We start from the raw sequence: 26,175 nt of genomic DNA on the forward strand, positions 1-26,175 counted from the left end.
TGAGAAGAGGGCATGAACTGGGTGATGGGAAACCATAATGATGGATGCCACATTTTTCAGGCTTTTGCGTTTTGAAGGTGTTCTCGATGCTGGTGTGTATAGTACCCGTGATGGAGTTAGCTGATTTTACAACTTGCTGCCACTTTTTCTGATCCTGTACAGTGGCCCCTCCATACCAGACATTGATGCAACCCGTTGAAATGCTCTCCATGGTACATCTGTGGAAATTTGAAAATGTATTTGGTTACATACCAAATAAAAACAGCTAATGAAATATAACCGTTGTTGTGCCTTCTTTCATCCAACATGACCACTCAATAAAGACTGGACTGTGTTCTCCCAAATTTCCTTTTCTGAAGTCCACAGTCAATTCTTTGGTCTTGCTGACATTGAATACGATGTTGTTACAACACAACTCAACCTATCTCACCATCGATCTTACATCAAGATTTTACCAACAACAGTGGTATCATCTAAGACTTTAAAGATGATGTTTGAACTGTGCTTGGCCACGGAGTCTTGAGTGTAGAGAGCACAGGGCTGTGCAAACATGTTTGATGTTTAGGATGTGTTAATTGTCAACAAGAAGGTGACGTTATCACCAAAGTTTACTGACTGTGGTCTTCCAATGACAGATTTGAGGAGTGAGTTACTGAGTGAGGTACAGAAGCCCAAGTTTATAAACTTGGTGTTTAATACTGCAGGGATGAAGGTATTTTACTCCAAGCTATAAAGGAGAAACAACAGCCTGACATATGGTTTGCTGTAATCTGGGTGCTCCAGGGGAGAGTGAAGAGCCAGTGAGATTGTCTCCACTGTAGACCTGTAGTGGCAGTTGGTGAATTGCAGCACATTCAGGTCCTTGCTCATGGAGGAATTAATTCTAGCCCTAACCAATCTCTTGAAGCATTTCTTTACAAAAGATGTAAAAACTACTAGTTGATAGATGTTAAGGCCACTCATCTTGCTCTTCTTGGGTGCCAGTATGATTGCTGGTTCTCAGACTGCAGGAGTGAAAGTTGAAGATGTCCTTGAACAGTTGGTCAGCACAGCTTTTTAGTACGCAGCCAGGTTCATTGGCGAGGACTGACACCTTGCATTTATCGTATAATTAAACAGTCATTCTTATTACATTTCTGAACTTTATAGTTCAGAATACGGAAAAGTATTACAATCAATACCAATGCAGAAGTGGTTGCAAGTGTCTTAAAGCTTCATTTAACAGATATTCTTGATAACCGAACAAGAAAACATATTCTGTCAGTTCCATTTACGTTGTCTTTCAAAGCAAGTGCATGCTCACCACATTTAAAGCTTAGAACTCAAATAATGTAGTCAATTCCACTGTCATCTCAATGTAAGAGAAGTAAATTTACAGAAGATGTCAGGGAATTTCAAGGAAGAAAATATCAAAAATTTCAATTCATAGACAAATAGAATATGATGTGAAGAAATGGAAGTTGGAGCTAACACAACTAAACAAATCAAGTTCAGGTTATTTCTCTGGGGCACAGTGCACCCACGAAACGTATATCACACACAGCACATAAACGAAAATATTATCACAAATAAGTTAATCAAATATAATTCAAAATGCATGTAGTGTGCAGCACAGGTAAATAGTAAACAGTTTAGTAATCAGTAAACAGCTTGCTATCCCAGTGATGAGATCTCAGTGGTGGCAAGGTATTCATTCATCTCACAGACAGAGGTAAGAAGTTGTAACCCTATCTGGCAGTCCTAGTCCTAATGCCTCTGTACCTCCTTCTTGATGGTAGCGGGTCAAAGAAATTGTGGATGGCTGTTGGAGATCCTCAACAATGCTTTGGACTCTGTTTACAACACTCCTAGTAAATATCACAAGGAGTGGGAGGGAGACCGTGATAATCCCCTCACCAGTTTTTACTCTCTTCTGTAGGGTCACTTGATCTGATGCCTTGAAGATTCTGTACCATACAGTGGTGGAGCCAGACAGTACACTCTTGACAGTGCTCCTGCAGAAACTTGTTAGAATGGGGGTAGGGAAAAGTTACACCAAAGAACAGTGGAGGGGAAAGTCACACCAATTCAACTGAATTCTAAACCCCCACAGTTCTACCAAAATCCCAGGCTGAATTTGGAGTATTACACAAAGCTCTGTTACCCACAGGCACTTCAGAATACAACAATGAAGAATGGCTTGAAAATCTGGAGTTGAGAAAAAGAGATGTCTTATTGGGTTCCTAGTAACAGTGAAATAAAACTAAAAACCTTCATTTTAGGGTAAGGAAAGGTAGCAAAAGTTCAGGGATGTACAAGTAACATCATTCTGAGTTTCTTCTCAGGTTGATAAATTTTTCTCAATATGAGACATTTTTAAATTAATTTATGAAATAACTGAATGCAAAAATGAGAGAATCAGTTATGTATCTTGGAAAAATACAATTATTTGTGATAAAATTCATCTTACATACCTTTTATCATCTTAAACCATGACAATGTTAAATTCTAGTTAAACAGTGGGTGACTGAAAGGAAATTAATCAGAATTCCCAAGTCTGACTGATACCGCTGTTAAAAAAGTACATCTGTGTAAATGTCAGGTATGTAGAAACTTCAAGGAATTGTGTTTCTCCGCAACTTTCCACAATGGGGTATATCTTAATGAGATCTATCAATGACAGAGTTCTACAGACATTCTAAGCAAACAAAAAAAACTTACGTCCAAAGCTAAATCATTGCCCGTTTTTAGAACACCTCTGTGTGAACCTCCATGATAAAATTGCAAGCATATTAATTTAGAACTAGTGTTTTACTTTACACCAGATTATAACAATACATGATTAATTTCATTCTATTATAGTAAGTACATTTGTCCCAAATCCCTGTTTTCAAATAGCACCAGCTAATAAATATTTGACTACCAATTTTTTACCTAGATTAACTACAATCTTTTTTCAGAATGCGCAGAGTAGAAAATAATTGTTATGCTACGATTCTTCTTCCTTCTGCACGTTTTCAGTTCACTAATGTTACATACTATATTTTTATCAATGTCTTTTTCCATTGCTATGAATAAGATGGTATCGCTTATGCAATAAATTAATGTAATTTAATTAAATTAATTTTGCATTTCAATAATTTTCTACCAGATGATTCCAGCACTCCCCTTTCTTCACACTACTGGCATTTATCCAGCAGTGGCTTCACTGAAATCATTACATGCACAGAATCTCTTTGCTTGCAGCTACAGTTCATGAAAAGCAATCCCACATATGTTGTTACTTAACAATGAGCAACAGCCCTAAAGCATACAGCATGATTTGATAATTTATCAGCTGTAATAATTGCTGTGTGCAACTATATAGCAGAAGGGGGCTGTGATTCCTCTTTTCATGAAAAATGCAAGTGACCTGCTTTTATCGATAATCTTGAATTATTGATAAAATTGTGGAAGAACTAAAACATTCCACATCAATAGAAAAAATATTATCAGCAAGAACAAACAAATATCTGGCAATCGTGCTGTCAACTTTGTGCAGCTTTGATCATTTTTTTCTTTTCGTAGAAGATTTTGAAATAAGCTTTTTGTATGCCTTCTCTATGTGGCTTTAGAAAACAGGACTGAAAAGAAATCTTCATATTGGCTGGAGTAGTTAAAGTATGAACTAAACCTAGCCAAAGTTGTTTATTGAATATTGCACCTCAAAGTTGGTTAATTATCAAATTCATAATCTAATAAGCCAGGTAAGTTCCCTTACATTATTTTCAGAATAGCATAGATTTGGCAGGGTATCTTCCCTTCTGACAGGCTACAAAGGGAAAAAAAGGACAAGGGTAGTTAGTTAGTAAACTCAAATAGAAAGGAATTTGAACAAGTGAGAAGTAAACTACTCTCTTGAGCCAAGAATCAGACTAGCTGAGAAAGCTAAAAATAAAAGAGACTGCTTATGTTAGCATCTGGAACAAAAACAGAATGCTGGATGGACTAAATGGGTGTAAGCAAAAGGTGCAAGTTAATATCTTGGGTCAAGACCTTGAATTGGGATTAAGAGGGTAAAGGAAAGCGGCCAGTGAGTGAGTGGGCCAGTGAAGGAGTGGAGATTTGAGGCTTTGACTCAAGAGGCTTTGACGAGAAAAGGCGGAGGACGAGTTTGTTCCCAGTTGGTCTTTACAATGTCTCCTGAGACGGTGATGTGCCTCTCCTGTGAGATGTGGCAGTCTTGGGGGAACTCCCCTCTCCCGCAGAGTCACTTCTGCCAGAAGTGCATGCGACTGGGTGATCTGGAAGACCGTGTGAGGAATCTGGAGCAGCAGCTGGATGACCTTCGACTCATAAGGGAGAATGAGGCAGTCATAGATGAGAGCTACAGGGAGGTAGTCACACCTAGGCTGCCGGAAGCAGGTCGTTGGGTAACAGTCAGAGGGGGGAAAGCGAAGGAGAGTAGACAGGTAGTGCAGAACACCCCTGTAGCCATTCCCCTGAATAATAAGTTTACCATCCTGGATGCTGTTGGCGAGGACGACCGACCAGCTGTGAGCCACGGTGGCAGGGCCTCTAGCACTGAGTCTGACCCTGTGGTGCAGAAGGATGGGACGGAGAAGAGGAGAGCTGTCACCATTGGATACTCAATAGTCAGGGGAGCAGACAGGAGATTTTGTGGACGTGAGAAGGACACCCGCATGGTTTGTTGTCTCCTGGGTGCCAGGGTCCAGGTTGTCTCTGACCAGGTGCATGACATCCTGGTACAAGAGGGAAAGCAACCAGAAGTTGTGATACATGTTGGTACCAACGACATAGGCAGGAAGAGGGATGAGGTCCTGAAGTGTGAGTTTCGGGAACTAGGCAGAAGGCTGAAGAACAGGACCTCAAGGGTGGTGTTCTCAGGATTGCTGCCAGTGCTACGTGATAGTGATGGTAGAATTGGAGGAGATGGCAGTTGAATGTGTGGCTGAGGAGCTGGTGCAGGGGGCAGGGTTTTAGATTTTGGCTTCATTGGGATCTCTTCTGGGGAAGGTGGGACCTGTACAGATTGGATGGGTTGCACCTGAACTCAAGGGGGAGTATTATCCTTGCTGGTAGGTTTGCTAGCATGGTTCGGGAGGGTTTAAACTAATTTGCAAGGGGGATGGGACCCGGAGCGATAGAGCAGTGAAGGAAGTGCATGGAGTAAAGCCAGATTTAACATATAGAGAGGCTTTGATGAAAGAGAAGCAGAATAAAGGGTGTAAAGGTAGTAAGGTAGAAGGGCTAAAGTGTGTGTACTTCAATGCAAGAAGCATCAGGAACAAAGGTGATGAACTGAGAGCTTGGATACATACATGGAATTATGATGTAGTGGCCATTACGGAGACTTGGCTGGCACCGGGGCAGGAATGGATTCTCAATATTCCTGGATTTCAGTGCTTTAAAAGGGATAGAGAGGGGGGAAAGGGGAAGAGGGGTGGCATTACTGGTCAGGGATACTAGTACAGCTACAGAAAGGATGGGTAATGTAGCAGGATCCTCTTTTGAGTCAGTATGGGTGGAAGTCAGGAACAGGAAATGTTAAGTGTGTCCAGGATGGATTCCTGTCACAGTATGTTGACAGGCCGACTAGGGGGAATGCCATACTAGATCTAGTATTAGGTAACAAACCGGGTCAGGTCACAGATCTGTCAGTGGGTGAGCATCAGGGGGACAGTGATCACCGCACCTGACCTTTAGCATTATCATGGAAAAGAATAGAATCAGAGAGTACAGGAATATTTTTAATTGGGGAAGGGCAAATTATGAGGCTATAAGACTAGAACTTGCGGGTGTGAACTGGGATGATGTTTTTGCAGGGAAATGTACTATGGACATGTGGTCGATGTTGAAGGATCTCTTGCAGGATGTTAGGGATAAATTTGTCCCAGTGAGGAAGATAAAGCATGGTAGGGTGAAGGAACCATGGGTGACAAGTGAGGTGGAAAATCTAGTCAGGTGGAAGAAGGCAGCATACATGAGGTTTAGGAAGCAAGGTTCAGATGGGTCTATTGAGGAATATAGGGTAGCAAGAAAGAAGCTTAAGAAGGGGCTGAGAAGAGCAAGAAGGGGGCATGAGAAGGCCTTGGTGAGTAGGGTAAAGGAAAACCCCAAGGCATTCTTCAATTATGTGAAGAACAAAAGGATAACAGGAGTGAAGGTAGGACCGATTAGAGATAAAAGTGGGAAGATGTGCCTGGAGGCTGTGGAAGTGAGCGAGGTCCTCCATGAATACTTCTCTTTGGTATTCACCACTGAGAGGGAACTTGATGATGGTGAGGACAATATGAGTGAGGTTGGTATTCTGGAGCATGTTGATATTAAGGGAGAGGAGGTGTTGAAGTTGCTAAAATACATTAGGACGGATAAATCCCCGGGGCCTGACGGAATATTCCCCAGGCTGCTCCACGAGGCAAGGGAAGAGATTGCTGAACCTCTGGCTAGGATATTTATGTCCTCTTTGTCCACGGGAATGGTACCGGAGGATTAGAGGGAGGCGAATGTTGTCCCCTTGTTCAAAATAGGTAGTAAGGATAGTCTGGGTATTTATAGACCAGTAAGCCTTACATCTGTGGTGGGAAAGCTGTTGGAAAAGATTCTTAGAGATAGGATCTATGGGCATTTAGAGAATCATGGTCTGATCAGGGACAGTCAGCATGGCTTTGTGAAGGGCAGATCGTGTCTAACAAGCCTGATAGAGTTCTTTGAGGAGGTGACCAGACACATAGATGAGGGTAGTGCAGTGGATGTGATCTACATGGATTTTGGTAAGGCATTTAACAAGGTTCCACACGATAGGCTTATTCAGAAAGTCAGAAGGCATGGGATCCAGGGAAGTTTGGCCAGGTGGATTCAGAATTGGCTTGCCTGCAGAAGGCAGAGGGTTGTGGTGGAGGGAGTACATTCAGATTGGAGGGTTGTGACTAGTGGTGTCCCACAAGGATCTGTTCTGGGACCTCTACTTTTCGTGATTTTTATTAATGACCTGGATGTGGGGGTAGAAGGATGGGTTGGCCAGTTTTTTGCAGACGACACAAATGTTGGTGGTGTTGTAGATTGTGTAGAGGATTGTCAAAGATTGCAGAGAGACATTGGTAGGATGCAGAAGTGGGCTGAGAAGTGGTAGATGGAGTTCAACCTGGAGAAATGTGAGGTGGTACACTTTGGAAGGACAAACTCCAAGGCAGAGTACAAAGGAAATGGCAGGATACTTGGTAGTGTGGAGGAGCAGAGGGATCCGGGGGGTACATGTCCACAGCTCCTTGAAAGTTGCCTCACAGGTAGATAGAGTAGTTAAGAAAGTGTATGTGGTGTTAGCTTTCATAAGTCGAGGGATAGAGTTTAAGAGATGCGATGTAATGATGCAGCTCTATAAAACTCTAGTTAGGCCACACTTGAAGTACTGTGTCCATTTCTGGTCGCCTCACTATAGGAAGGATATGGAAGCATTGGAAAGGGTACAGAGGAGATTTACCAGGATGCTGCCTGGTTTAGAGAGTATGGATTATGATCAGAGATTAAGGAAGCTAGGGCTTTACTCTTTGGAGAGAAGGAGGATGAGAGGAGACATGAAAGAGGTGTACAAGATATTAAGAGGAATAGACAGAGTAGACAGCCAGTACCTCTTACCCAGGGTACCACTGCTCAGTACAAGAGGACATGGCTTTAAGGTAAGGGGTGGGAAGTTCATGGGGGATATTAGAGGAAGGCTTTTCACTCAGAGAGTGGTTGGTGCGTGGAATGCACTGCTTTAGTCAGTGGTGGAGGCAGATACACTATTGAAGTTTAAGAGACTACTAGACAGGTATATGGAGGAATTTAAGATGGGGAGTTATATAGGAGGCAGGGTTTGAGGGTTGACACAACATTGTGGGCCGAACGGCCTGTAATGTGCTGTACTATTCTATGTTCTATGAAAGAATGCCAGTCTATAGCAGGATGAGGGAGTGTTAGGACAGATGCTACGAGCTGATAGGTTTGCAGATGGAACCATATGGAGGTCAGGGGCTTAAAAAAGGAAACAAAGATTAATTGGTGATTGTGTATTGTATTACAAGTCATTTAAAATGTAATAAATTAAATTTGGATCTTTAAAAGTATAAATTGCATGAAGTAGGCCATAGAGCAAAAAGAAAACAGAAAGAGATTGACATGTAGTTGGAATGGCCTTGCACATAGTTGGAGATTATATAAGGAGTAAGCGTACAGCTGAAAAAATTCTTTGATTGACTAGATTCAATGTTTTTTCATGTCTTGGAAGGCTGTGGATGCAAGCCCCATTCCTGAGATATGACCCCATAATCCAGGCCAATACTTCAGTATAAGTCTTTCTTTCAATTAAACCTTGGAAAGGAGATGCTAGGCAATGTATCGATTTCCCATCAATATGTTCATGACAAGGAAAAGACCTTCAGATCCTTAACTTTAACACTAATTTTTACTTCAGAGGAAATATCTTTGATATGTAAAGACACCAATACTGATTTTCCTGAGTTTTCTTCAGAGGATGAAAGTATATTTAGGGCTTTACCTAAAAGTGTAAGGAGTCAATTGAAATGTCATGAAGCACAACTTCCAGCCTTTCACCTCACTTTTCCAGAGGTTATGTACTTTGTCACTGAGAAGGGGTGGAAAAATATACTATAAATTGTCAAGTGCATGGTAATGTATTCATAAATACTGTGCATGATAGGATTCTGTATAGAACAAGAGATGTTTCATAGCAGCAATTATTCACTTCATTTATGTCCCAGCTTCGATAAGTAAGAAAAATTGACTTTTGAACTTTTAAACCCTAGATGATCCACCACAGTAGGCAAAATTCTGTATGAATACCAAGTACCAATTATCAAAAAAAGTTTCCATTCATTGTCAAGTATTGTGCATTGTGTTATGGTACCATGTAAAATATGTTACAGAAAGTATAAAAGTAATATGAAGTAATATCCACGTATAGTTTCAAAAGTGAATCAACAAGCAGAAGCACTGTATGATCATAAACAAAGGACTTGTTATAGAATGGTCCAAATACCTTTAGGTTGCATTACTGAAGGAGACTGGTTAACATATTTGATGCAAACAAAAAATAGGTTGCTATTACTGTCAATCTACCTTTCACTGACACAGAGCTCAATGTGAGATATCTCTTGCTTCCTGACTCTGGAGCTGCAGGGCAGACTTTTTCCCCATTGCATTAATACTTATCCCATACAATAAAGCCTTCAATCTTTGCTTTCAATAATGCTGACAGTTAATTAATTGTTTTGTAACCTTGATCCAACTAAAAGCTTTTTTTTTTCTTTTTTGTTTTCTCATTATCAATATTTTCTCTCAAAGTTGTGATTCAATTAGATGAAAAAATGCTTGACAACATAAAGGTGAAATAACTTTAACTTTCTGTAATCAATTGTATGTTATTCTTTTCTGATGCATGCTCATTTATCTTCTTCACAATTTACCATAGATTTTTTAATACAACAAGCCATTCCCCAGCCAGTTCTACATAAATTGGACTATCTTGCACTGTAATGGAATACATTATGCAAGATAAAAGCATGTTATCTCAGAACACTTAGACATAATCCAATATATAAATGAGGTTAAATCACACTGTGCTAAACGAGAATAAACACATTACTGCTTAGTTCATAATTCTTTCCATTTTTACAAGACATTGGATCAACTGAAGCAAACATGCTTGTGACACCTTTGTTAATGACACCTTTGTTAATGAAAGAAATATATGAATGCTTTATATACTAACACCTACACTGCAAATCATTACCAAATACTCTGAAACTCACTTACCTTCATGTGATCAGCTTGAGCTGGTGTCCAAGTATGCCAATACACTACAGAGAGCTGAACTTGTCTGTTACCTGAGTATAGTGCTTGGTGTACTCATGCTATGTTGCCAGCTGTGTTTCCAGCCCAGATAAACAGTAAAAGAAACGTGTGCACCGAGCTCCACTCCCCAGCCATTTAATTTCCAACATTATCATTGAATAGATAGCAACAGTGATTTGTTTCTATTTAAAGGTTTCCAAACAATGTTAAAGTGCTGTAATTGCATCTAAGAATGCTTAAAATCTCAGTATTTTATGCAGATCTGGAAATAAGTTGCAAGTTCTGCAAGACCAAGTAATGTGATAACTTTCAAAACCTGGCATTCAGCCCAAATACGCCCGTGATCTCAAATATATGTTTGAGCTCAGTTTTGTTGAGAAATGCTAGAATTGACTGATTTGATTTAATTTTTTGCTATAGCATTATCTGATTACCCATAGTGAGCCCAACAGGACTTGATTGTGGAAAGGGTTTCATAGACTGTGTGTTCCGATTTTATAGTCAGTGGGCTTTACACTGGATCTGGTTGTGATGGACTGACCCAACACAATATTGTGACTGCAAGCCTTTTTTCTGCCTTTTTGAAAAAGCCTCCCAATATTACTTTGGTTTTATTAAAATTACTGATTGGAAGCAATGGTTTGCTTGAGATTATTATATTTATGGCAATGATTTAAAGGCCTTGGGCTTAATTCATGGTTAGATTAGTTGGGTCACATTTTAATAGATATCATGCCCTAAACATCAAGCAATCTTTTTATTGATTTTTGAAAAAATACCATACTGACTGCTAAGCGAAGCTTGGACCAGAGATGATCACAGTAGAAGCAAAAATTTCATAAATAAAGATTCTGTCCATTATTTCAACATTCCTTATATTTTCAGATATTCATATGAAGGATTTAAAAAGCAGATGCATAAAGTCTAAAGGACCAAATAGTCTGTTAATTAATTAAAGTGTTAATTATGCAAATGTAACTTAATATCTGTGAAATTTTCAGGTAGAATTCATGTAGCAGAAAAAATTCTTGAAATATTTTAAAGCTCGTTTTGCTTGAGAAGCAGCTTAAAGTCACATCAGTTCTGGTGATCTCCCATATTTGCAATGGATAAGACTGAAAACTGGATAACCTGTAGAGACACACTGGTTCATTGCTAACAATTCTAATTTTAATCACACATGCATGATAGGTCCTATCAGTTTCATGATGATGATGATTGTTGTTATGCTAGTAAATCTATTACAACATCATAGTGAATAAGATAACTGAATGAATAAACTTAGTTCCCAAGCAAATGCCACCACAACTTCTCTCTTAACTGAGAGTTGACTTTGCAGCTTCTCTATCTGTTTGAAAGACTCAGCGACACTCCTCCACTGATCTGACTTCTGCACTAACAGTCCTGGCTGTCTGTATACATCCAGGCACTGCGTTTTCTATTTCTCTAATTCTATATTTTACTTTTAACACCCTTCTTCACTTTTATCCTTCTCCTTTGTGATACATTCACATTGAGCCCGAAATTGACTCATGTATTTAATATACCTGCCTCTGCCCTGCTCCAGCAGCATTTCATTCTCTTTACCCTCTCTATCTCTAACTTTCCTGTTTTCCTCTAACTCTTCCCTGCATAGGTAATTTCACATTTTCATATCCAGTCCTCCTAACCTATGTGGTGGTTCAACCCAAAATAGGTTCTTAGACTTTTTTTCTCCTTTGAGCGCATCAAAGGGATCCCGAAAATGCTCATACATTAAAGAAGATAAAGTAAAACTGCAAGTTTGGATTAATTATTTTTAGCATGTTTGTTTACCTAACCTAAGTTAGTTGACCAGAGAAAGGGTTAACAATACCTTAGAATGAGGCATATGAGTCTACTGTGCAAATCATGATTTGCTTTTGACAGCAAGTAGAAGATGTCAGGTATAAAATTTGTCAATCTGATCTTCAGTCATGTTCTACTTTTTGACTGAATAAAGTTAGGATATTTATTGATTTGTATTTTATATGAAAATAATATTTCCATATCTTTACCTCCAATTAAAATAAATTGGCTTAATTATTATTTCTGTACAGGTGTTCAGTGTTAGTTCTGTACTCAATGATCAAACTAGCTACAATTAAAAATCTCTTAATAAGCATATGTGAGCACACTTTACAAAAATAAAATAGATCTGCCTTTAAAGATCATGCCAACAAAGTTATTTGATTACTATGGAAAAAATGCACTAATTGCAATAGTGAATGTTTGCATCTAAGAATCATCCAAATATGACATTTGTTCAAGCTACATCTCATTAATCCAAAGCACAGTTTAAATGCTTTGTTTGCAAATTATAATTATTTTGATTACACTAGTTACTGATAGCAATGCTTATTTGCAATGAATCCTTTGAATTTGTCTAATTACATCTTAAAACACGGTGGAGAAGATTAATTAACCCACCTGGCTTCCTGGCATGAAGTCCTGGCTTGAATCTGTCATACTCATATACATGTTTTCACCATCAAGCTGTGAAAAGAATAATAAATATTCAGAGTGCATCCAAACTTAAAATCTGGCCATAATATACATGATAATTAAATGTAGATTTTGTTGAAAAGGTTTGTATTTTGTTTCATATTGCTGGTCTTTGATGAAATTCTTTCCATCTTTATTGACCCTGGATGTCAGTGATTTGAGGTAATTAGTTCAGTCGTAATTACATCAGGAAGGCAAAAAATGAATGGTTTCCTTTCATCTGCAATCTGTTATGAAACAAAATGGCTCATTCTCTGCACCATGCATACACATTGCCATTAGTTTTAATGAATTGCTAAATGAATGACACTGTTTCTGGCAGGATACAAGAATGATGAAGCACACCTAAAATGCACCCTGACTCGCCTCCAGATCTCAGATTTGCAATGCAGTTATAGAATGTGCATGTGTTATAATGCAAAAATTCTTTAATCTTTTGTCAATTTCTGATGTTTCTGAAGGGCTATGACAATATGCCCAATGTAAGCACTGGAAATGCTACTACTTAGTGCAATGTTTTCACACACGACACAACAGCATCTCGTTAAAAATCTAACTTTATGTGCAAATAGACTGGTACATGGATAAGAAGTGGACTGAGAAACTCCTAAATTGGTCCCTGAATTTGTCAAAAGTTGCAGAAATTATCTAATCTTTTGGTCTAGATTTCAGATGTATCAGAAGAACTGTGACAAGCAAAAGAATTCAAAAGACCCAAAGTAAACATATATACCTGGAATTTCTTCTACTTACTCCAATATGTATATTTTATAAAATTTTGACTTTATATGCAAGTTCTGCATTTTAGATCCAAGTAATACATAAGGTGTGTCTTGAGAGGAGGCTGAATACAACTGAAGCTGTTCACTCTATTCTAGTCTATCATTTTACTAAATATGGTTACAGAATAGTCTAATTGTAAAATTAAATTTAGAAGAATGAGGAGGGTGTCTCAGTGAAACCTATTGCATATTGAACACCCTAGGTAGAGTGAACATAGAAGGACATCCCTTTAGATCAGAGAGGGAGAGGAATTTATTTAGCCAGAAGGTGGTGAATCTGTGGAATTCATTGCATGGATGACTGTGGAGGCCAAGTCATTGAGTATATTTAAAATGGAGGTTGATGGGTTTCTTGATTAGCGTCAAATGTTATGGAGAGAAGGCAGGAGAATGGAGTTGAAATGGATAATAACTCAGCCATGATGGAATAGTGCAGCTGACTTGATGGGCCAATTGGTGTTATTGTACTCCAGTATTTTATGCTCTTAAGGAATCTGTATATTTATTTATACCAATTGACTTGGTTTCCATGTGAACTACCTCTTCACTGTATTTCCTAATTGATGAAATAGAGAAGACTTTGTTAAATAGCATTTTGATGGAATAGCTACCTTAGCAAGAATCATAAATTGTGTTTTATTATATTTTAAAGAGATGAAACAATTTATCATTTCAGAGACTAGAACTAACTGCAGCACAAGCTATTTTGTTACCTACAAAGCAAAGGAAAGATAACACCGGCAAGTGCAAAGTTCATGAAAAGGAAAGCAAAACAACATCGGTGTTCTCTCCCAGGACAACATCACTCAAATTGTTGCCCATAGAAAATGTTCGGTAGGCCGTACCCTTCATGTGCCCTAACACCAGGCTCCTATAAAGGGAAGAGTTTGTCAGGTGGACAGAGGGAAAGAACAAGGATCAGTTCAAAAATGCAACATCCACATTGAAGGGTGGGAATCTTCGGCCCATGACCACTTAGAGTGGACTAGGAGCATTCAGAACAGTATAGAAAACTTCAGAAGCATACATCTACTGCACTATCCACCCATCAAGCAAAAGCTGCTCCATCTGTGGAACAGATTGCAGTTATCACATTTGTCTCATCAGCCACAAAATGTGCAGTGGAAGTAAATTTATCTTTATTCCCGAGAAAGAGAAGAATAATAACTATGCATTATATAGTAATTAATTAACATGGCTCCTTTGTGCATTAAGATTGATGTAATATTACTGAAGATTATGAGCAATGACATTGTCTTTTCCTAAAACAGGCATGTCAAGAATCTACAATTTCCTTCAATGAAACCAGTGTTGCAAAAATTCACAAGCCTCAGTCCAATACCATATCTGTGGTCCTCATTTCATTCTCCAAATTGCATGATATTATAACAAAATTCAAGTAAAACCATGTTTAACTGTTCTACTGTATGTACACATGAAAAAAATTTAACTGTAACAGATATAAAACAGGTTATTGATTTGCTATTCACTTTGACTTAAAGTCTGAATGGATCTAATACTTCCAAACCTATGAAGTCCATCCAGATTGTGATGCATGTTTTTTATTTATACAAGTGGGAAAAAGCACCCACTCAGGAAGTTGATGTTACTACAGTATAATCCTCTTACATGTATGAAACTTGATCATCTCTTCAGCCTCTCTCTATTCTGATTTTCTTTCTATTCCCACCCATTTTCCCCATTGATCTCCTTCCTCTTACCCAATCTGGTCCACAGGACATAATTTCTCTCCACCTCAATTCTCCACAATAATGGCAGATTGTGGAGGATGAAACGACTTTTACCATGTTTTCATGTATTAGTCCTAACATGCCATTCACAATACTGTACTTCGGTCTTGTATTGCTACATAGAAACATAATACAAAATGTGTATGATCAGATCCCCCTGAGCACACAGGAACCTCTTGATTGTTATATTGGTTTGGAATGACCTCTTGGAATTGGAAGGTATATAATCAATAATCACAGTCAAACACAATATTGCCATTGAAGTCTCTATAATTCAATAAAAGCCAAGTCCTCAAAGATGGTGTTGGAATGCACTATTACAGTTAGGGTCTGTCATAATTAAATAAGCATCAAGCAATAACATAAGACTAGCTCAAAAGTCCAATGGTCCCCAACACTATTGAGAAATTGCACACTTTATAACAGTTGTTACTTTTTAAACAAGTTTATAACCACAAAAGACTAAATTTCCTTCTGCTGAGAAAGCTTCCAAGAAGATTTGTACATATGCTTGTCTCAAGCACTAGTTTCCAGTTTATTAGTTTGTTTTGAAATCATATTAATTCCATTATTCTAGTATGAATTATCAATGTAACCTTTTAGAATTAGACTTTACTTTTACTTGATCAGTAAGCAGCATTGAAATTATTTGCTACCATATTCACTGCTGTTCACTCTGCTGACCCATGTCTGTGCTGCAACACACAGCTCGACCACATCATCATGTTCACTGATGACACGACCGTGGTGGGCCTCATCAGCAAGAACGACGAGTCAGTCTACAGAGAGGAGGTGCAGCAGCTAACGGACTGGTGCAGAGCCAACAACCTGTCTCTGAATGTGAACAAAACAAAAGAGATGGTTGTTGACTTCAGGAGGGCATGGAGCAACCACTCCCCGCTGAACATCGATGGCTCCTCGGTAGAGATCGTTAAGAGCACCAAATTTCTTGGTGTTCACCTGGTGGAGAATCTCATCTGGTCCCTCAACACCAGCTCCACAGTAAAGAAAGCCCAGCAGCATCTCTACTTTCTGCAAAGGCTGAGGAAAGTTCATCTCCCACCCCCCCATCCTCATCACATTCTACAGGGGTTGTATTGAGAGCATCCTGAGCAGCTGCATCACTGCCTGGTTTGGAAATTGCACCATCTCAGATCGCAAGACCCTGCAGCAGATAGTGAGGTCAGCTGAGAAGATCATCGGGGTCTCTCTTCCCGCCATTATGGACATTTACACTACACGCTGCATCTGCAAAGCAAACAGCATTATGAAGGACCTCACGCACCCCTCATACAAACTCCTCTCCCTTCTGCTGTCTGGGAAAAGTCACCGAAGCATTCAGGCTCTCACGACCAGACCGTGTAACAGTTTCTTCCCCCAAGCTATCAAAACCCTTAATACCCAGAGCCTGGACTAACACCTTACTGCCATATTGTTTTGTTTATTATTTATTGTAATGCCTGCACTGTTTTGTGCACTTTATGCAGTCCTGGGTAGGTCTGTAGTTTTTTCTCTTCGTTTTTTTTTAAATGAAGTTCAGTGTAGCTTTTGTACTGTGTCATGTAACACCATAGTCCTGAAAAACGTTGTCTCGTTTTTACTATGCACTGTACCAGCAGTTATGGTCGAAATGACAATAAAAAGTGACTTGACTTGAAAAACCACCCAACTTATTGTTACAAAATAATGACTCTGCTTTGCTCTGAGCATTTTGATTGATTAAGACCTGGAGATAGTACTTTTTTCCCCCATATATTCTAATGTTTAATTATACATTGTGAAAATATTTTTGTTCTTTTGAAATATTAACTTCTTTTATTGTAGCACCTCTTGTTTTAGATTTCAGAAGTGATGTAGTAATTCAAACTAAAGGAGGGTTATATGTAGCCAGCTGTACTTTAACCTCTTTCATATAAACACTGCAATGATTTCCAAGGTATGATAACATTCCAATGAACTTACTGTGATTTTGGCAGAGTCTCGACTCTTTCAAATACCCAAACTGGATTTTACCCACTTTTCAAGTGAATTAAGTTGAACGTGCTTTTTCAGTATTTTTCTATCTGAACTTCTGGCAAGTGGGAATATTTCTTTTAAAAACACAGGAAAATCCACAGAAACACACACAAAATGCTGGAGGAAATCAGCAGGCCAAGCAGCGCCTATGGAAAAGAGGAAATGATTGACGTTTCAGGCCGAGACCCTTCGTCAGGACTGGGAAAAAAAGAGTAAGGAGTTGGGGGGAGGTAGAAGTACAAAGTGGTAGGTGATAGGTGAAACTGGGAATGGGGGAGGGATGAAAGAAAGAGCTAGGAAGTTGATAAGTGAGACAGATAAGCTGGAGAAGGGGAAATCTGATAGAAGAGGACAGAAGACCAGGGAAGAAAAGGCAGGGGGTGGAGCACCAGAGGGAGGTGATGGATTGGTAAGGAGATAAGGTGAAAGAGGGAAAGACGAATGGGGAATACTGAAGGAGAGGAGAGGTGAAATTACCAGAAGTACAAGAAATGGATGTTCATGCCATCAGTTGGAGGCTACCCAGATGGAATATAGGGTGTTGCTCCTCCAAACAAACTGTGGTTTTTCTTTTAAATTTTCAATAATAAAAACAGTACGTATACTCTTAGAAGGGCAAGAAAGTCTGCAGATGCTGGAAATCTAAAGCAACACACACAAAATGCTAAAGGAACTCAGCAGGTCAAGCAGCATCCATGGAAATGAATATAAGAGTCGAAGTTTCAGACCAAGACTCTTCTTTAGGACCCTTATTCTCTTTGCATCACTTTGGCTGCTTGTCAGGCTGGTGTTAATAGATTTGCCTTTATTGAATCTGAATTAAGCCTTTTAATTCCATCTAGAAATAAGTGTATTGCTACTGTTTTATGAAAGAACAAAGTTCAAGCTTGATGTTCTGCAACAGTTTAAGAGTATTAGAAAACAGGATTACAAAAAAATCAATCTTACAACCAAGCTGAAAAGTTATCATTATCTGCTGGATCTCCTTGTCCTTGATCTGCCAGTAATGTTGAACTACGAGTGCACAAGAATCAATTTATGATGATTCTTCAGTTGTTTTCCTTGGTCAGGTGTACATTTGGGTTTCTTGCCATTTTCCATTTGTTCAGTAGTAGCAATGGCATTGGCTATGTAAGAACAATGGGGAGGAACCAATTGCATCAAATCATAATTTATTTATGTGTTTGATACATCTTCTGCTAGAATTTGTGCTCTGTAGTTCTAGTGTGTTTTCCCAGTCACTTCAGCTTAACCATTTCAATTGGTGCACCTCTTGTGTGTATTACACAATGAATATTTCACATAATGAAGCCTCACAACTTTAAGCCAGAGAGGTAACACTTGTCCAAGTTTAAAGAGCAATGGATATGTATCAAAAGAAATGGAGCATCTCATCAAAGAGTAGATTTAAATAGTATTTCTATAAAAAAGGATCTAGTATTTTCCTGACGTACCTGATGGATAAACTCTTCTTGAGTTTCTAGCCAGGTAGAAGTATCAATTTTAATCAATGTTTCGATGACCAGCTCGGCCATCTTCATCAGGGATGATGCCTAGGCATGTCTAGTCTGCTGGTATATATACCCCGTTGTCTGGCCCTCCTGACTGAATAGTCCAACCAGGTTTCTAATGTCCCAATTTGTTTACAATTGAATTCCAGTTCTTGCTTAGAGAATATCTATAATTGTTTATACAATAAGAGCTATAAACTTATTGACTTGCATGAAATTACAGTACATGTAAACACATGTGGGCATATATCTGTTTTGGGTTCTGAAGAATTTATCAAACCATGCTAGGTAGCAACACTTGCACTTTAGCTGCTGAATTAGAATCCAAGCTAATGCCATCTTTAGTATAGAAAATGAATAGCTCTTCTATCCAAACCCACAAAAATCAATGGATTGCATGGATCATCTTCCTAAAAAGACCAGAACCGGGTTCCACATTATTCACAGCCAAAGGTACAGTGTGTTTCAGAACAGGAAATCTCCGCAAATGGCTTTAAAGGTTACAGCTAGGCAGAATGTTTATAAACTAAGTACTTACTTAGCAACCTCGGGAGATCCCTGTCACATTTACAAATGAGGAGGAACCTGTTGCTACCACCTGTCTTCCCTATATTGCCACAGTTTCTGGATGGATCACCAGGACCCTAAAGAAATACCAGATTAATACCATCCACTAACCCGTAAGGAAGCTCAAGTCACAGCTTTTGTGGGTCAAAGTTTCCCTGTGAATGTGAAGCAGTCAGGACACACATTGAAAATTTGCATCAAGAAGCACGGGAGTTGTATCTGTTTGGGTTACCCAGAGAAAACAGCTGTAGCAGAACATTGCATTTGCAATGACCATAGGATTGACTTTGAAGGCACAAAACCACTGTGGCACGCCAATGGCTTTTGGGACTGCCTGGTAAAGGAAACCATTGAAATGAAACTAGTGGAAAAGAATTTTAACAAAGACGGAAGTCTCACTCTAAGTAAGAACTGGAATTTGACTGTAAAGAAGATGGGAGAACGGAAACCCGATTGGATGAGGACTAACGAATTGGGGGGATATATTATGGGAGTAGAAATATCACTGGACTAAACATGCCCAGGCATCATCCCTGAAGAAGATAGCAGAGTTTGTCATTGAAATATCAATGATAATCACTATCTATACCTGGCTGGAAGCCTGAGAAGAGTTTATTTGTCATACAAGTTGGGAATGTTCAAATTTGCACGATGCAGTTGAAGTACATTGTAGTTGCCAGGGCAAATAATTTTATACATTCTTGGTTGGAAAGCACCCAGTAACAGAGAAAAAGATCACCATTCCTGCCATATGGCCAGCTCGCATTGAACTTGACAGTCTCAGAGGCCAGACGTGTTTGTTCCCAATCCCAAGGCTACTTCATTTATAAACGACATGCATTAATAGACCCCTCTGAACTTAACTCCTCATTACCTCAACACTAGGAGGGTTTTAAGACTTGCAGACACAAAATGTCTTGTGATCCAACCACAGACAGTTAAAATATAGGAGCAACAAAAGACCATTTTGCTCCTATGGGCTTTTCACACAGATTTTCAGAATACAAAGGGTTGTATTTTAATTTTGCAGCCCACTTATTCACAGGTCCTCTTGCAACATTCAGAGACTAGCTTACAATTTACTCCAAATTTGACAGTTGTGCAGAATATTACTAAGTATATAGCTGTATAATCTAGAGGTTTTTTTATTTCATGATATTGGCAATGTAAATAAAAATGGCCATAATACAAGGACTATATTCTGCACTTCTTCAAACTGTAGTGTATTCTGTGGGCAGTTCAGAGGGAAGAAGGAAGCTGTACCTCCAATCTGAAAGGCAGTGGGAGAATTTTAACATTGTCACTCATAGCATCAGATGAGAGTGGGGTGGGGGGGGGGGGGTAAATGGGAACAAAATCAGAGTGACAACCCAAGCCAGGAGGGACAGCAGTGCTTCTCTCCACACATCATATTTAACAAAGTTCCCTGGCAACAAAGCATTCCTCCAAATAATACCAAACACCCCTCTCTCCAAGGCTGGGATCACTGGAAGCCCTCTTCCCTTGACATCGAGCACCAGACTGCCCCTGCAGCTGGGGCTCAGAAAACTCTACCTCCATCTCCTGGGATTGATTCTTCACAAGTGAGAGATCAAACTCCATCAAGTTTGGTGCTTTATCCCAATTAAAACTCCAGGGTATGGAGAGAAATTCATAACTCCTGTCTAAAACTACTAAATTACTAAGGCAAACATCCAGTAAATATATAAGCCAACATATGTCCCTGACAGTGCTGCACTCCCCCAGCCCTGCATTAGGCTGGATTACATGCACAAGGAATAAAAACAAAAAAATGCTAAAATGGGGATTGGTTTATATTGTAACATGTAACAAGGTAGTTAATAGCTTATCATGGATAATGTCCATACAAATCAAATCGTTACACAGTTAATCAAAGTAGTAGAAGCTGAAACAATTACAAGATGCAGAACGGCGTACCACAGCAACAGAGAACAAGGTGCAAAGCAATAGTGAGGTAAATTGTGAGGCCAAGAGTCTGCCTTATTGCACAGGGGAATGATTCAATAGTCTTACAAAAAGCATCTTTGAGCCTGGTGGTACATGTTTAAAACACTTAGTGGCTCAAGTAGCGTCTCTTGACAGAGAGAAACAGTGCAGTGATACATTGGTTAGAGGTCCAATGAAAGTAGCTTGATTCTAACATCGGGAAGCTGTCTCTGTGGAATTTGCATGTTCTCCCTTTGTCTGTGTGGGTTACCTCAGGTGCTCTGGTTCTCTCCCCTTTCCCAGGGACATACTGGTCAGTTAACAGATGGCAATGCAATGACTCTGGTGAATGTGGGTATCATAAGAATTGACTGTCGATGGGCATATGAGAGAGAAAGAGATGATAGGATAATAAATGTGGAATAAGACTGAAGGGGATGTTTTGACAGCTGGCATAGATTTGATGAGCTGAACGGGCTCCTTCTATAACTTGGCAAAATGAAAAGAGCTGCTGCCTCTCAGATTCAGCAACTCAACTTCATTCCTGACCTCGATGCTATCTGTGTGGGGCTTGCTTACTCTCCCTGTGACTGTGTAGGAGTTTTGGGTGCTCCAATTTCCTCGTGCATCTCAATGATATTTAGGTTGATAGATAATTTCTCCTGGTTTGTAGGTGAATCAATGGTAGAAGCAAAGGGGGAGGAGGTGGAAGTTAGTGGGGAATGAGGGGAGAATAAACATAGGTTTATTGTAAATGGGTGCATGATGATTGGTGTGTACTTGGTGGCTCCAAAGGTCTTTGAACTGAACATTAACTTTTTCCCTTTCTATAGGTGTTTCCTGATCTGCTGAGTGTTCCCTGTATTTTCTAACTATATTTCAGATTTCCAGCATTTTTTTGCTTTTCATGACATCAGAGAGATCTTTAAGCTGTAGCTGTCAAATAAGGAGCAGATCTGCTACAACTGAACCAAGGCAAACAACATACAGATCCATCTACACCAGACATGCGTTCCCACCACCCGATGATGCTCACAAACACCCACGGAGCAAACAATGGAGGGCACTGGTGGTAAAGGCTCTTTAGGCTATGAAACAAGTTCAAAGAATTTTTGACACTTAAAGAGTTTTGCTGAACTAGATACAATAACTACATAAATCCAGAAACTGCAATGAGTAATGTGCAAAAAATACAAAAAAATTGTTTTTCACATCCATATTAAATTCAACAATCTTTAAATAATGTAAAACTATATGTTAAATATTCCAAACCTTCCTCAGTTTGTTAGTTCCATGTTCTAACCAACATTGCCACAGTACTAGCTTCTACATCAGTGTTTTTTCTTGTTACCTTCAGCTCTGTTCATATCTAATTATTCTTCCTGCTTTTTGATAACATGTTAATTGGCACATTAACTGTTCTAGCTGGGATCCTTTCTACATTGTCACTTCCCTAAGAGAAGAAATAACAATCAAACTAATCTTCTTTACTTGAGGCTTGTTAATTTTATATTCGTATTTTCTACTTCAGTGCTCAAGCTGTCCAAATTAATTGAGTTGCCTGTACCTATGAAATATATTCCCCTACAGATTACAAAAAAAAAAATCTGGATCTGTACTATTGGAGAAAAGCAATGAATTGCTAGTGGATCTTTTTGAGCTGCTGTGAGCGCCCTTAAAACAGTAAATAGTGTTTATGGCACTTCTGAATATTTGTGGAGGATGAAATATGTGGAACAATATATTGGGGAATTGGGTGGTGCACATACTGTACGGCTACTTTGTATTGACCAGTACACAAAAGTCATGAGCTGTGCAATTTTTTTGCCGAGTGACAACACTGTGTGCACTGAATAGTTTCTTGAATAAAAAGAATAAAAATTAGCCAGTTCTAAAATTTGTAAACAAATCATCACAAACTCCACATTGTCAGCACCATCCACATCAGATATCAGAAAAGGAAATGTGATTGTGTACGACTGTGAAATATACTTAACATGCCAACAATGTAGAGGGTGACAACTTTTTGGGCGCAGTTTAAATTCCTTTGTGCACTAGTAGCAAAAGATGTGTGCATATGCACACCTTAGAGGGAACATTGCAGTACAGTCTATTGGAAGAATTTATATGAAAAGATCTGGTGGCCCTGCTGCACTTATGGCGTGCAGCCAATTAACTTTATATAACTTGCATTCTTTTTTAATTTTTTTTAATTGAGTTTTCAAATGATTACAGAAGTGAGTTACAGATTGAGTTTTCAAATGATTACAGAATGCATCTTGCATTCTTGAAGATGTGCTGAGCATTCAGATGGAGCCCCCCTTCACTCTCCTTCCCCAACCAGTGTATCACCAACAAAGTTAGGTGATACAATGGCTGAGCTAGTACCATGTGGCTTCACAGCTCCAATGAACATGGATTATTCTTGACTTCTGGTGCTTTCTGTGTGCAGTTTGCATGAAGAATCATGGGTGCTCAAAGACAAGCTGGTTGGTATGCTAATTGTCCCTAGTGTAGGTAGGTGCTGATATTGGGTATGTGTGAGCAAATACAACTACGGAAAATAACAGGGGGAATGAGACTGGCTTAGACATGATGGGCTGAGTGGTCTTCTTTGTTTCATAATTAGTGCCATATGTGAAATATATTTGCTAATTGAATCCTTTTGATTGCTGCTACCATTCAAAAATGGCTTGTTGTTTTAGTTTTCTAAAATTGTCCAACTTTGTAAAAGTCTTCAGAGAGTAATATAACAGATGTTGAATATTGTTTTTGTTGAATTCTGCATAAATCAGTTTCTGTAAAGCAGTGTGCAACACTAGACTCTCCAGTTGGAATGCAGTATCACTGGGGAAATAAGAGAAGCACATCTCCGAAAGGATAAAGTATTACAATTGGGAGAAAATTTGAGTTGGGCTCCCAGAAGGAATTTCCACCAATGCATTAAAGAAGTAAGCCATCTAAATGAAACAAAGCAAAGCGCTTCATTAAGGACATCCCTCCTGGTGCAAGCGCATAGCAGCATCAGAACTAGGCAAGAGCTGCATTGCCAGAAGCTCCCTGGATGACTTAGTCCATGAACCTTTCTGCATCAGGCTCTTTCTGAGCAGGAGAAAGAGAGGTTTGTAACATTACACATTTTGCCATCTACCATTGTATGAGGATAAATAATGAGGCTCCCTATTCAACAAGAGGTGACTACAGTTTTATATTTGATTTTCTTGGCAGAGTTAGCTGGCAAAGAGCACATTAAAGACCACATGTTGCTTTGCCACACTTTTCGGCAGTCACGTGTCAGCATTGCTCAACAGATATGGTGCCTTCATTTTGTACCAGATGCAGCTAACATGGAAAAAAACTCAAAGATAATCATTTGCAACAAGGAGTATCTGCTGACCACAGTGACTAATGCCCCAGGCAGCATGTTCTGTATGTTTATAAAGAAAGTCATTTGCAAAAACTCTTTTGACAGAACAGAACAATGATGTATTGACTGGACTGCTCTGGCAGAGTTCTGCAACATAAGGCAAAGTGGGTGTCAAGATCTGTGATGATCTTTTGGAGGCTGTAACCACATTACTGTAAGGGAACAACCCCAATCATAGAACACACACAAAATGCTGGTGGAACACAGCAGGCCAGGCAGCATCAGGTGTCCTGACGAAGGGTCTCGGCCCGAAACGTCGACAGTGCTTCACCCTACAGATGCTGTCTGGCCTGCTGTGTTCCACCAGCATTTTGTGTGTGTTGTTTGAATTTCCATCATCTGCAGATTTCCTCATGTGAACCCTAATCATAGACTAATTTTCAATAACTGAGGGTCAGTGAATGAGGGGGAAGTAGAGGAGTGGTGGAGATTAGTTAGGCAACTCTTAACCTCCCAGAATTATTTGAGTACAAAGTGGAGAGGGAGATAGATAGAAAATGTTCAAAGGGAAATGGGTCAAATGCAGGTAACTGGACTAGATCTGATAGGCATCTTACTGGTAAGGATGAGGTGGGGTGAAGAGCCTTTTCATTGCTGTATACCTCTACTATTCTAAAATTAAAGCCACCAGACTATTAAATTTCAAAATCAAATTTTGAATTCTGACCACATTGAATATAAAAATCCACTGATACTTCATTTATTGGTTTTAACTGACATTTCAATGACAGACTCTGCCACCTTCATCAGGGATGATGCCTGGCCACGTCTGGTCCGGTGGTATTTATACCCCTGTCATTTGTCCCTCTTGATTGGTTAGTCCTCATCCAATCAGGTTTCTGCTGTCCTACTCTGTTTACAATTGAATTCCTTGGACAGTGAAATCCTAATTGGATGAGGACTAACCAATCAGGAGGAACAGACGATGGGGGGGGGGGGGGGGCATATAATTATCAGTGAACTAGATATCTGACAGGATGGCACAATCTGCCATCGAAATGTCAGTTATACCTGTACCCAACTAGAAGCCCCGAGAAGAGCTTATGCATCATACACACTGGGAAAGCAGCAGATCCTTTTTCACTGATAGTTCATTGCCTTAGTCCCTGTTTTATGCATCTATTAGATTATCTTGGTTGGTGTTAGCTTTAAGTGGAAGAAACAGCACATGTCTTTTGGAAGCAGCACCTCTGGGTTTAGAAGCCTGGCTGAGGACAGCATCACTCGCAGGGATTGCAACAGTCTGAGCTTGTGGCTATAAAGCAACAGACAAGGACACAAACTGAGTGTGTTTGCTGGATGGCAGGTTGCTTAATGCTTGTAATAAAAATGCCAGAAATCCTGGAAACACTCAGTGAGTTAAAGCAAAATCTGATGAAGGTTCTCTATACTGATAAAGCAAAGACTGAACATTTACAAGGAGAATTTGGTCACAACCTGGCTGGTGCCTAATCACTCATGAGTCTAAATAGGAAAGTTATGTTGTGTTACATCATGTCTACTTGTTCTCTCCTCTGCATTCTCCTGATCCTTGGCTGCTGATTGTTACTTGGGTGACTAAGTCTAGTGCTTTACAACAGATTGCTACAGCATCCAGCAGTTTAACATAAATCTTGATCACAATAAAACTTTGAGCTTAGCTCTGCTTCCACAGATTGATTCCACCTGACCCGATGAGCGATTCCAGCTTTTCTGTTTACGTTTCAGATTTCGCGCACTTAAAAAAAACTTGCCATATCGCTCTGATGCTCTACAAACCCCTTTGCCTAGTGTAATCCATAGCAATTCTTGCAGCAAGTTATTCTTGCATGACAGCAGTC

At 39.4% G+C, this 26,175-nt stretch overlaps 1 protein-coding gene across 7 annotated transcripts in view; it reads right to left on the bottom strand.

The window, feature by feature from the left end:
- Positions 1 to 26,175, bottom strand: part of tox (thymocyte selection-associated high mobility group box) — a 247,890-nt gene that overhangs the window by 136,087 nt on the left and 85,628 nt on the right. For all 7 annotated transcript variants that reach the window (XM_059981628.1, XM_059981635.1, XM_059981591.1 and 4 more), the window contains one exon: positions 12,280 to 12,345. In XM_059981628.1, the coding sequence (XP_059837611.1) occupies positions 12,280 to 12,330 (51 nt within the window). In that variant the 5' untranslated portion in view covers positions 12,331 to 12,345. The remainder of the gene's footprint in view (positions 1 to 12,279; positions 12,346 to 26,175) is intronic.

Source organism: Hypanus sabinus, chromosome 1, assembly GCF_030144855.1.
Source record: "Hypanus sabinus isolate sHypSab1 chromosome 1, sHypSab1.hap1, whole genome shotgun sequence".
In the NCBI taxonomy this organism is placed as follows: domain Eukaryota; kingdom Metazoa; phylum Chordata; class Chondrichthyes; order Myliobatiformes; family Dasyatidae; genus Hypanus; species Hypanus sabinus.